The sequence below is a fragment of the Patagioenas fasciata genome, chromosome 1 (assembly GCF_037038585.1).
Source record: "Patagioenas fasciata isolate bPatFas1 chromosome 1, bPatFas1.hap1, whole genome shotgun sequence".
In the NCBI taxonomy this organism is placed as follows: Eukaryota; Metazoa; Chordata; class Aves; order Columbiformes; family Columbidae; genus Patagioenas; species Patagioenas fasciata.
This window is the reverse complement of record NC_092520.1, coordinates 136,047,724-136,060,710: the sequence shown is the minus strand read 5'-3', so window position 1 is coordinate 136,060,710 and position 12,987 is coordinate 136,047,724. Positions and strand designations below refer to the sequence as shown.

Here is a 12,987-nt window from a genome sequence, read left to right as displayed (position 1 = left end):
ATGTCAAGACAGGACCAGAACAGTAAGTAATGCTCAGGCTCAGAGCAGCCCTAGGAGGCTGCCGTAATTTGGTGGAAAGTCTTAATTATGCTGGAAGTCTTTCTAGTTTCTCAGATGATGAAACAGGTGTTTTAAACCCACCATATGCCACCACTTTCCCAGGTTACATGTTCTGACCACTTAGTGAGAGAGCACATCATCTTTCTCACATTTGCTGTTATTGAGAAGGGTTTATGGGGTACTATAGTATGCACTGGATTTCTTTTATGCGAATTCCATCAGACTGTATATTAGATAGAATAAGATTTTCAAGAGAGTAAAAGGGAAATATTATTTGCACCTGAGGACATTTTGATAATTAAGGCGTGCCCAGGGATTAGAAATTAGTATATTATTTATCATTCAAATGACTGAATATCTTCCCTTTTCATCCACATTCTAAGTCAACTCATACTCAGTATGCCCTTAATTCAGGTTGTGGATGAAATTTTTTAAAAGTCACCTACATCACTTTGGAAAAATTAATATGATCTATGATGTCATACAAAGACTTAGGAATATATTTCTGTAAATTTGGGCAGTGACGGACTGGGTGCAGCTGTGACCTGCAGGGGAGAAGAAGGGATAGATGGTCAATGCCCATCTGGGAGTAGTAAAGTGGAATGAACGCAGTGTCTTCAAATCCAGTCACATAAATAATCTCATAACCAATGGCAAAGTACGCCAGATCACTAGGACATGATGTTGTTTTTGTGCTGTTTCCAAGTTGGTGTGGAATTGCATTCAGATTTTGGACATCTAAGGCACAGAAGATGCTCTCCATTGATTGTGAGTGGCCCTTTTTAAGAACATACACAACTGGAAAAATCTGAGAGAATGGTAACAAAAACAATCAAAGGGTTGGAAGTGTGATATATTGTATCTCTTTAGACTGAAATAAGTGAAGTAAATAATGGAGATAGGTACATTGGCGCCTTTTGCATAAAATTCAGATATTTCAATACGGATTTTAAATGTCATAAAATGCAATTAATTAACTAATTTTAAGAAAAGTTGGTGACAAATGTGTGCTTATCCATTTAGAAATATTTTTAATGCAGAAAATATATTAAACGTTAAGATCATAATATAGCTAACACAACCAGGAAGCAAAAATAAAAAATAATGACAGAAGTCCTAATAGAAATATACATAGAGAGGCAGCATCACAGACAAAAGACATGCACTTTTCTTAAACTGTCTTCAGATTATAGCCACTTAGAAATCTAAGAATTACAGTTTTCACTTTGGTTTTTGAAAGCTTTTGCTTTCAGTTTAAAAATCAATTATGTCTTGAATGGTCGTGTTTATGGAAGGTGCTGTATTTGAATACTTAGATTACGGTTAGTCCTGCAAGTAGTTGTGGGACTGACTTCAGTTAGTTGCTTGTGATACCAAGGTTTGGGATGAAATATATCCTTTGTGTTCCTCTGTGTATTATGGGTTGTTCCATCTTTTTGGAGCTAGGCTGTTGTCTAATTTGCATTTGCTCTATGAAGTTATTTACACCTGGGGGCAACAGGGACAGCTGTGGCAGCTTTGGTACTTTGCAAGAAGACTTGCGTATTAAATACTCTGATCTGAAGGAGATTCAGGGAGACTTGATTCCATTTCAGATGCAGGAATCACACTGGGATTGTTCTTCAAGCCTGTGTTTTGGTCTGCTGTTTTGATTTTGATGCTGGTATTAAAAGGCTTTCAGTGTTTAACTGAAGGACTGAGGAAAACGTTTAACTTACACAGCGCTAGAAGTTTAAAGCTTTGTACATACATTAAATTTCTTCTGTTTCATAAAACAACAGTACATTGCATGTTATTGACAATTCTGTTCTTGAATTCAGCAAAACTAAGATGAAACATTGGGTAGAAATTCAGTCTTCCTTGCAGAAAGATGTTGCTAAGACAATGGAAAACATAGGTTTTAATTTATGAACTTTGCCATTTCTCAAGAAGATGAAGGGTTATAACTGCATCTGATTAAAAAAAAACAACTGTGCAACAGTACACCATAAAGTATTGTCCTAGACAGCCCCAAAAAGCTATGAACCTTGCAAACTTTTGTAGTAGAGGTATGCATCTCAGAGAGTATAATACAAAGTCTACCATTCACTTACCTTAAACGTGTTCCAACTTGCTATACCGGGAATTCAGTAGGTAAATTAAAACTACTGTGCAGCGTGTTTTTAACTTATTCTAAGATAAAATTAAATTAAGTAAAAACATAGTGCTGATGTTTGAAGATATCAACCTGTAATAACATTGCCTTTCACTTGTGTTGCAAAAGTAATTTTCCTAATATGACAAAATGTAAAGTATTTTCTGCTTTTGTCTGTTGTTAAATCAGATTTTCCTGCTTAGTAGCCTATGAAGCTTAGCAAATTTAGCAACAGTCTCATTATGTGCAATCATGTAATTTATTTCATCATATGAAAGCTGCTATTTGAAGCTATGACTGTTCAATTTGCCTAATTTCAGGTACACTTTTAAAAACACTTATTCTGAAAATATGGCCTAGGAGTCACCTATATGCTGAGAGATCTTGAAGTTGTCTGTAGATCATGCCAGGATCTAGACTTCAAGGGACCTCTGGGTTGCAGCTCTGTAGCGTTCACTGCCCTGCTTGAATCAATGTATTACGATACAACCAGGGTCATATGGCACCACATTTGGGTCCAGTTTTGGATGACGCATTGAGTCATAAATACCAAATTGTGAAGCACTGCCAAAACTACACCAAGAGAATACTTATCCTCTTAAAAACAGGCAATGGTGTGCAATGGGCAATATGAACATTTTGAAGTTTAATTTCTCTTGTCAAAGGTAAAATAAGCTTAAAGTTCCTTTGCATATTGACACAGAATCTATGCCTGCATCTACATTTGCATTTGCTTCAAAGCAGGAGTGTTTTATTGTTGGTGGGTTTCGTTTTTTGTTTGAGTATCTTTTCAGGCAAGGTTCCAAATTGTTCCTACTTAGTGCATGTTGGTTCATGTTGCAGAGCAATCTTTGCTAGCACAGGTGGGATTCCTTTTGGATGAAACAGAGGATGCACTCTGGGAGCACTTGCTGTATCCCAGCCAGTAACTGGTATTGAGCGCATGGCACCAGGCTAGAGCTCTTCTGAAGTAATCCCACCAAACCCAAGCATAGTACAAACATCAGGTCTGTAGCACCAGCTGCTTCATTCTACAGATCTGTTCCTATTTGCATCATTTACTACAGAATTTTTTTAAAGGATCATCAAAGCAGTTAAGAAGCAAATATTTTTTGCAATCAAATATAGACAAATTTATTGCATTTCCCACATGAGATAAGGATTTCTGAATTCCAGCAAATGTTCATTCAATACATGTGTATTATCTTGGAGGAACATGAAATAAGGTCCTCTTCCTGAACTATTATAAGGATTCACTTGTACTGCTTAAAGACTTCATTTTTTTTTTTTCCTGACAAGACATCAAGTGAATGATTTTTTTTATCATTTTCTATTTAACACGTCATGTTATCACCTCACTGATTTGACTTGTGCATTTTCTATTTTGAATGTGACAGGAAGCTCTAATGTACCGGAATAGGGGAAAATTTCATTAAATAGGACTACTTCAACATTGGCTTTATCTCATGAGTTACAATATCCTGTTGATGAGAAATGTGTTATTTTATGGTTGCTGCTGCAACAAACCAGAAATATTTGGAAAGGAAAATCTGTCGGGTGTACACTGAAAATAAACACCAGCGCTGGAAGATTAAGCTTGAAGAGGGTTTTCTCACATAAATTTAAGAACACTTTAAAAATTGCTTCTACTGCTATAAACTTGTATGTATTTGCACTGAACAGCCTAACTAAACTAAAGCTTCTTTCTCTTGTGGATGATATGCTTTTATGATGAATTCTGCACCATAACTAAGGTTAGTTACAATCCTTTTTTTTCCCTCTGCACCAGAACTTTGTAAACAGGTTCAGCATGCAGTGTCTAGCCACTGTAGAGAAATTAGTATGTGGATTTAGTTCTTATAGAGAAAAAAGTTCTCGCATTTCCTATTCTCCAAGGTCTAATTTAGAAAGAAAAGAGAAAATCTACAACACACTGCAGACTAAAAAAGATCTATAGGATAGTACTTAAAATGTGGTGTAGCTCAAGATAAAATGCACTTCTTTTGCACATGAATCAGTGATTATTGAATAATGCTTAATTTAAGAGAAGTAACAAGATCTTACATATGAGTTGAAAGATATGTATACATATGTATATATCTCTGTTGCTTTTGTTTTTACTATTCTTGTCAGAGAGATGTTTTATAAAATGGTATCAACTCTAATTCACTAAAATCAATATTTGCTTATTTTTATAGTGGCCTTAAACTTCCAGACACCGGGAGTACAAATGGAGCTGCAAAATGGAAAATTCCTAGACAATGGTGGTTGTGGCTATATTCTGAAACCAGAATTCTTGAGAAAACGTGATTCCACATTCACCCCACAGAATGTGGGAAGATACAGTAAACCAATGTCTCTGTCAATAAAGGTAAGCTTAGTTAATTGTTGGTTTCTTCCATAAAATGCGGAAAGAAACGTAGAATAGTTCAGACCCATCTGTTGTCTACTATTGGTTTCTCATTTTCCACCTATTCCTGGTTGTTGAGAAGTTTAAGATTGTTTTTTAATAACACATTAAAACTCTAATTTAGTATCTACTGCTGCTTGGGTGGTTTCTCCTCTGTAGTTCACTGGTGTTTGTTAAAGATATGTAATTGTTCAGAAGTTACAAGAGTTTATAAAATACATAATTTTCACCAGTACAGAAATATAAATATACCTTTCATTGTGTCACAAGTGTAGATGACAAAGGGGCTTGTCAGTTACAGTTATGGGGACTGAACTCTGAAAACTCAGAAATCAAATGTTCACTTCTGGTGCTTTTTTCTTTAAGTGTTAGTAATGCCATGTGCACTATTATAATGCTAACTGACAAATGAAAATGTTTAAAGATAGGATAAGAAGCTTTATGCTTCTTTTAAGTTTCATTATCTTCCAATGCATAAATAAAAGACTATTTATCATCCTAAAATGGTACAAATAAGTGTAGAAAGGGGAAATGAATAAGTAAGTCTTTGAATTATTTCTACTTCTTCCAAATTCAAACCTGATATACTTCTTAAAAATATTAGAAATACATGTCATTTAATACTAATGGGTTAGAAAACCCCTTCATTTGAGGTTAAGCAGATTTTTTTTGGTAATTGTTCACTAGTCAGAAAACTACCTTTTCCTAATGAAAAAATGCTATTTCTGATTACACAGTACAGTACTTGCATAAATGTTATTTAATTAGCATAAAATTAGTGTATAATTGCTATTTTGTTTCTTTCAGAGAAATAAATAGTGGAGATAAAACATTAGCTAATAATAATTAAAAAATACGTTCATAATGCATACACCTAATCAAAAACATTTTAGTGTCCCAACAGTGAGCATACCAATTATGAATAGACATTACTGGATGATTTCAAGTACCCATGCATACACATCAGTTATTTTAGCCCTTATTTGTGTAAAGCTGGAACTAACTAAGATGAGGAAAAATCCCCAATTGTAATGCAGGAAATGGGAAGGAGATGTCTGAGTCTGGAAATAGTTGGGAAGGAGAAAGGCAGCTTTTCACACTGAGGACATAGACTGAGAGGAAATCTGGGTACCACAGGATACAAAGAAGCAACGGCATCCCACCAGCTGTAGAGATGATGGTAGAGGGTGCGGAGAGCACCATTCATAGAGCCAGCAGGAAAAAAAAAACAAACAGGAAATGGTGGTTGAAGACAAAAAGAGCAGGAGTCATAGGAAAAACAGTTACTGACTTGTTGAATGGAGAAATTACTTAGCAGAGGGCAAAGATATAGAAGATTTAGGTGTCAAAACTCTCAGACTGACTGTTAACAAACGAATGAACAAATGAATTAATGAAAAGAACATAAGTGAACATAAAAATCACACTGAGCCCAATTTTACTGAACTCAATACCCTTCTTCACCTGATGTGCCACAATTTCCATCAACACGATACATATAGCCTTTGAAGCAGAAATACGTATATTCAAGGTATTTAATAAGAAACCTCTGAGCCTACCATGTTATTTATTACTCTCTCTGTATGTCTACTTCACCTTGGGTCTCGAAAACTGGTTGGATTTATGGATTTGGGTCATTCTGTGCTGAAGCCTTACTTCTCCAAGAACAGAAAACTTGATCATTTAATGATGGCTATGCCCAAGGCGATCTCTGACCATCACATCATCCATGAGTCCTTCTCTATTTACAAACAACATGTCCAGTGGGGCACCTTCCTAGTTGGCTCACTTAGCAGCTGTGTCAGGAAGTTGTCTTCCACATGCTCCAGGAGCCTGCTTCCTCTCTGCTGTGTGTTATTTCCAGCAGATACCTGGTAAGCTGAAGTCCCCCACAAGAACCAGGGCTAGCACCTTGCAAAGCTGCTTTCTAGTGAAGGTAGTAGGTATTTTCTAGGAAGAAAGTGGACAGCATCAGGGCTTGCTAATCCACTGCTCTTGGATTTTTCAGGCTAGAACTTTTCTTGGAGCAAAGTGTTACAGAAAATACCTTAGCAAAAGGTGGAATTTGTGAGGTTTGATCTTTTGGTAGTTGACAGGGGAATGGGAATCTGTAGCTTGAGTTTTGATGCTTAGTGCTGAGATCTGGATCATAAGAGTCATATCTTTCATCTAGGCTTGCAGGCTTGTATATCTCTCTCGATACGCTCCATACATTGATTTCTAAAAAGCAGATTAGTGTAGAGATTGTTATTCTCTCCTAGGTGTCCTGAGATACAGATAGAAAGCAGGCAAAATTGTGACTTTCATAAATCCTTTCTTAGACTGGGTGTCAGATTACAGGGCATTCTGAGGCAAAATTTCTGGCTAGCTAACTAAATGATTAAAACACCAGGGAGCCTACTAAATTCAGAGCTTTTGTGTGTTACTGAGAAAGAGGAGGAACACAGGTGAGGCACTCTGCTACATACCCTGTAACACAATGCTGACGTCACCGTGTGTGCTAGCACTGGTCCACTAGACACAGCTTTAATAGGAATTCATGAGCTTGATCTCAGAAAAAGTAAAAATCATGAGGTTGATCCCTCCAACATCATTATTTTGCATGTTACTAAAATATAAGTTTTATGGCTAGTTATTGAACAAAAAATCTTTAATCTGAAAATTATTATTCAAAGTGTGGTCTCAGATTTTTTTTTTTTTCTTTTTTACAATAATGTGGTAAAACACTCTGAACAGGTTACCCAGAGAGGTGGTAGATGCCCTGTCCCTGGAGACATTCAAGGCCAGGCTGGATGGGGCTCTGAGCAACCTGATCTAGTTGAAGATGCCTCTGCTTATTGCAGAGGGGTTGGACTAGATGACCTTTGAAAGTCCCTTCCAACCCAAACCATTCTCCAAAAGTAACCAATAATTAAATTAAATGGGAAGCACCATGTTCTTTATTTCATTGTGTTTAATATGTATTTTTATAGCAGTTTGTGGCTGGTATATGCATCTTACAGCAGTTTCTTATGCAACAATCTTTGTTACTATGATTACTATAGAGCTACTACATGAAGTTCATTCTTGCAGTTATTTCAATACATTACAACTTTAATTTTCCAGCTCATCAGCGGTCATCAGTTACCACCCAGTAACCTGTCGAAGACTAACAAAGCTGACCCGTTAGTGCATGTAGAAATTTACGGTGTGCCAGAAGATCAAACAAAAAAGAAATCTAGTGTTGTAAAAAGCAACGGTGAGAATCAATCTTATTCTCTTGACTGTGAGCAAAGCAGAATAATATTTCATATGGAAGTGTGTTGCTTACTTACAAAGACTGCAATTATTTGTCTCTAGACTGGAATCTTTTGGCATAAAAACTGTAGCAGAAATGCATGCTATGTGCCATTTTTTGTACGTTAAGGAAGCACAAACTCTTGATGTTAGTAGCATTCTCCTGAAGGAAGATGGAATGTATTGTCTTTAGTCACTGTTGTGGGCTCAGTCTGGACAGCAGCTCAGCACCACACAAGCCACTTGCTCACTCTCCTCAAGTAGGATGTGGGAGAGAGTCGAAAGGGAAAAAAATGAGAAAACACTTCAGTTGAGATAAAGGCAATTTAATAGGTAATGCAAAAGCCGAATCTGTGAGCAAAGCAAAAAAATAAAGTTCATTCACCATTTCTCATCAGCAGGCAGATGTTTAGGCATTTCCAGTTCAAAATGTAGCACTGTATGGGCTGATTCAAAGAAAATTCAACCTTATCCCAGCAAAAACCAGTACACTAATTTGTAAATTTAAAGGCATTTTTTTCTGAAGAAATTTCTGTGACTTCACCACTTAGCTTGTATGAAGTTTCTAGCAGGACTAGTCCCTTAATTGCTTGATAGGTTAAGTGTGTACTCTTTGTAGTTGCCTTCAAGCACTCCCTCACCTTTATCAAATAGAACTTCTTGATGACTAAGACTAAAGTTTCCCTGTGATCTCCATTCTTCTATGCCTCTGTCTTCTGTTTTTCCTTTTTCATTTTTTAGGTGGCTGGTGTTTTAAATTGGCCTCTGAATTTCTTTTCTCTCTGTATGAATAGTGCTCAACACAAAGCACCCCTTCTCCTGTTCCACATCCTCTTTTTGGAATTTTAATCAAGTGATGGCTTTACAGCACCTGCCTCATTTCCAACAATGTAAAAGGAGAAACTTTGGCAAAAACTTTAAACTGATATGGCTACTGGAAAATTTAACTTGAGCAGTGGTTCTTAACTTAGCTACTGCTGTCCCATTTTGCTCTCTTCTAAGAGATGACACCAACATTCTTAGGCTTTTGATTTACAATATTATGTAGCTAATACATTACAAAGCCTCAGAAGGGGCTGGCCTGCATACTGTAGGCAAGTTCCAAGCTCTTTGTTTGCTTCATTCTGAGAGTTTCCCTGACAGTTTTATTATATCTCCGTAATATGTACAAAAGCTCTACATATTGCTGCAGTCAGTGGGAATTTAATAGCTTATTTAAATGGGCACAGAAATCTAGGGAAAAAGAATGAATCTCTACCAGTTCAGACTATTGGTAGAAGATACAATAATTCAGATATGAAGTAGAATAAATGAAATGGTATTTTGACACTGTGTATTTTTTCTTTTCATTAGCTTTGTGCCCTAGATGGGATGAAACTTTCTCTTTTACTGTCCAAGTTCCAGAACTGGCATTGATACGCTTCTGTGTGGAGGATGAGATATCTCTGGTTTCAAACGAATTCCTTGGTCAATACACTTTACCAGTGATGAACTTGAGTAAAGGTAATATTTTTATGTGAGCCACCTATAACAGCTTAAAAAAATATCTACAACATTCCATGCTTTTATCATTACTGTAGTCTTGACAGAGTACAGCATTATGTTTATTTCCTAAAGGAGAATTTTATAACCACAGGTAAAAATTGCACTCTTTTTTTTTTTTTGGTAAGCCATTGTAGTCTCTGAATACAAATCCACAGTGTAGAAATCAAAAGAATAGTAATGACAGTTAATGTTTTCTACTGCAGTATTCAATTCTAGTTAGAATCTGCTCAGACGGTGTTTTAAGTCATTATAATAAGAAACAGGAGGAGAGATTAGTCAGCACTACTAGAAAGGCAACACTTTTGTGCACTTTCTACTCAGGCTCAACAGCCAATACAAGCCAAATTAAAACCAAAGACAAACAAAGAAACAAACAAAAACCCTCATGTAACCTATCTGCAAGTTTTCAGAATGTAGAACAAAGAATGTAAATTAAGTAAAAAATTTATGGTATTTTTCTTGATAGTGTTTCTTTTATGGTATCAGTATAGCTTCTGCAATCTTATGTGGTTAATAGGCTGTGCATAAAGAGCAGACACAGAAGGCAGTAGGCCAGGGAGAAAGGCTTCTGTAAAACGGTTTCTATATTGAATTTCCAAAGCTATTTCTGACAAAACAACCAACCAACTTTTATTGGTGAATGAAGACGTGGGGGCAAAATGTTGGAGCTGTTGGGCACTGCAGCATTTTTATTAAACTTAACAGGATTTTAATGGCTTTTTCTTTCCAGATTCTGAAGTCATAAAGCTGTTTGTGATTCTTAGTTGTGGTTGAGGAATTAAACAAGAACAAAGATTACTCTTAAAATACACTTACTTTTCTGCAGCATACATTTTTATAACGATCCCCTTTTACTTTACTGTTATTTGTATATTTCAGGATAATGAAAAAAAACCTCTGCCAACTTGTGATGTCTCAGGCAAATTTAAATAGCAGATGCTGAACGTCACAAATGCTTGTAAAACCATCATTTTGGGCTTTTTTTTTTGGAGGGGGGTATAATTTTTCAGTGTGTCTCTAATGTGCCTGTGTGATTAATTTTAGTCACAAATGGGGGATTCATATTTTGGAAAAGTAAGAGCAAGCAGATTCCGCAGGAAAGAATTTTGAGTGAAATAATTAAAAAATACTAGTAAATAAGTGCAGGTACAAAAACTATAAACAGTGCCAAACAAGTTGCCCAAACCTACAATGTTAAAAAAAAAACCCAAACAAAACATCAAGATGCTCAGAGGCATAAATAAAAGGCTTCTAAGAGATCATCTGAAAGATAATTTCAAAATTTATTGCAGTGCTTAACATTGAGACCTCTGGACCCTTGATCTTGAACCATGGTTCCACTTTAGGGCCCTAAGCTCAATAAATAGTGAAAGGGGCAAATAATGCATCTTACAGAGGAGGGGTCACAACCATCTAGAATTCTTAGGAAAGAACTGTCTAAAGCATGCTAAAGAGTGAATTAGGCTTTAAATTTCTCATCAAAGCTCTGACTGCTTTATTTTGCACTATGGGACTGTCCCTCCTGTTTTTCCTCTTGAAAGGATTCAAATGTACATTATCACTTCCTTTCCCCAGCTGTAGTTTACACTGGGGAAAAATGCTTGTCACCCACCTGTAGCAGTATTTAATTTTTCATGCAATGATTAAGTAGACATACTCAGAGGTGCTGAAGGTGGGAATAATTCTCTAGCTGGATGGTTAAAGGTGAGAGGAAGGGGAGTCCTTGGTTACAGTCCCTGTCCCAGTGCATCTGCCATGTAGAATACTAAATAAATGACAGGAATTCAAATATCACCGCTCTTATAACTGCATCAATGAACAGTTAATTATTTCATGAAAATAGGAACAATTTCAAAAAAAAAGAAGTTTTACATGTCTCAGGACACTTTGTAGAATATTCTGCAGGTAGGGACTAGAACATAGTCTTCAGAAATGAGTCCTTGAAGTGTTTCTGGATAGAAAATAAAGCAATTCTTACATATACTGTGTGCATACTCTAAAAGCTGATCTCAAAGGTGTACTGCCTGGACTCAGCTTTAATATCTGCTGCCCAGAAGCTGAACCTTAGATGCCAGGTAAACTTCAATGTTATACAAAAGAATCAAGAAAAGCCAAACCCAAACAAATGAGGGTCCCAAAGACTACACATACATCCAGACACACCTAAAGAAAGATTTTGAAAACTGCAGTTCTGAATGTAAATACTTATTCATAACCTATACTTAAATAACTGCAGTTACATATACATATATAAAATTGAGTTTTTTGTTTTTTTTTTTTTTAATCAAAAGTGACATTGTTTACTATTACGAAATAATGGACATTTACAGTCATACAAAGCAATACAGGTTTGGGGTTTTTGAGAGAGGACTGTTTTGTTTTCTGAGCAGGTAAGTTATAATAATTAAGTTTGAAGTTCAGAATTATAGCTTCTCCAAATGCTTCCACTCACCAGATGAACATGTAGTTTCTGAGGCATGCCTCATCTCATACTGGGAATCACTCTCACATGTAGAAGGAGATCCTTAACAGACTGAAGATATTACAGTAGAAGATTTTGCATTACACTTTTTTCTGCCCCAGCTGGACAGTGCATTACTGCTGCAACACTATGTTTCTCTAAGGAACTGTCACTGCTGATTCACAAGTTATTTAATCTGCAGTAAGAACAATATGTGCAGCATATGACATCTTTGGATGTGAAAATGCATGTTTGGCCTATGTTAATTACAAGTTATCACAGGCCTAAAACTCTTCAGTCTGAAAATACACCACATCCTGAAATACGTTGGAGTTTCACTCTGTTTCTAAAAATGCCAGAATTGATACAGTGTTTATGTAGAAGAGAAAAACAGTAGAAATGGGATTTGGGTTCTGTGTAATTTCAGTTTATTTTAATGAGTTATTTAGAGAATAATAAATTATGCCATCTTTGCAGAGTAGACCATGATGTTACTCCATTACAATGGAGTTGCATTTGCAGTTAATGCGTCTTTGCATTTGTAGTTAATGCACTAATCAAGTGTCGTCGTATTTACAGGTTACCGTAAGGTTCCCCTGTTGTCCAAAGAAGGTGTCAATCTTGAACCTGCATCACTGTTTGTTCATATCTGGTACTACTAATGATGCTCTGCAGTAACACTTATTCTGGAGGATCACACCCTGCTCAATAAAGAAACATCACTAGGCTTGCAGTAATCTAGCGCTCTGATTTCCAGAGTGGTGTGTTCTCAATTATTTTATTAAGACTTCTTGTGTGAGTAAATGGTATCCTGAACAAAGTAATGCCTAATGACATTGGTCCTATCATTATTTAGAACTAATTCGTAAAGACTGAACTTTTCTGGACTTTCTTGAAATTCAGTTAATTATTGCATTTGCAGCTAATTTCAAAATCACGATTAATTACTGGGAATAATTGTCTAATGTTTATGATTGGAGACTGAAAAATTATGAGCATGTTACACTGGCATTTTTATTTGTATTGAACAAAATCTCTTACCATTGTATCTTTCCAAAGGAACAGGAAAAATTACACATACAATGTACCTTTTACATTTAT

The 12,987-nt window shown here is 36.0% G+C and overlaps 1 protein-coding gene across 1 annotated transcript in view; it reads left to right on the top strand.

Moving 5' to 3' along the window:
• The window catches only part of PLCZ1 (phospholipase C zeta 1), a 50,498-nt gene extending 37,781 nt beyond the window's left edge, over positions 1-12,717 (top strand). The window contains exons 10-13 of the mRNA XM_065854161.2: positions 4,393-4,565; positions 7,710-7,842; positions 9,234-9,383; positions 12,466-12,717. Coding sequence (XP_065710233.1) covers positions 4,393-4,565; positions 7,710-7,842; positions 9,234-9,383; positions 12,466-12,548 — 539 coding nt within the window. The 3' untranslated portion in view covers positions 12,549-12,717. The remainder of the gene's footprint in view (positions 1-4,392; positions 4,566-7,709; positions 7,843-9,233; positions 9,384-12,465) is intronic.
• Positions 12,718-12,987: the final 270 nt, after the last annotated feature.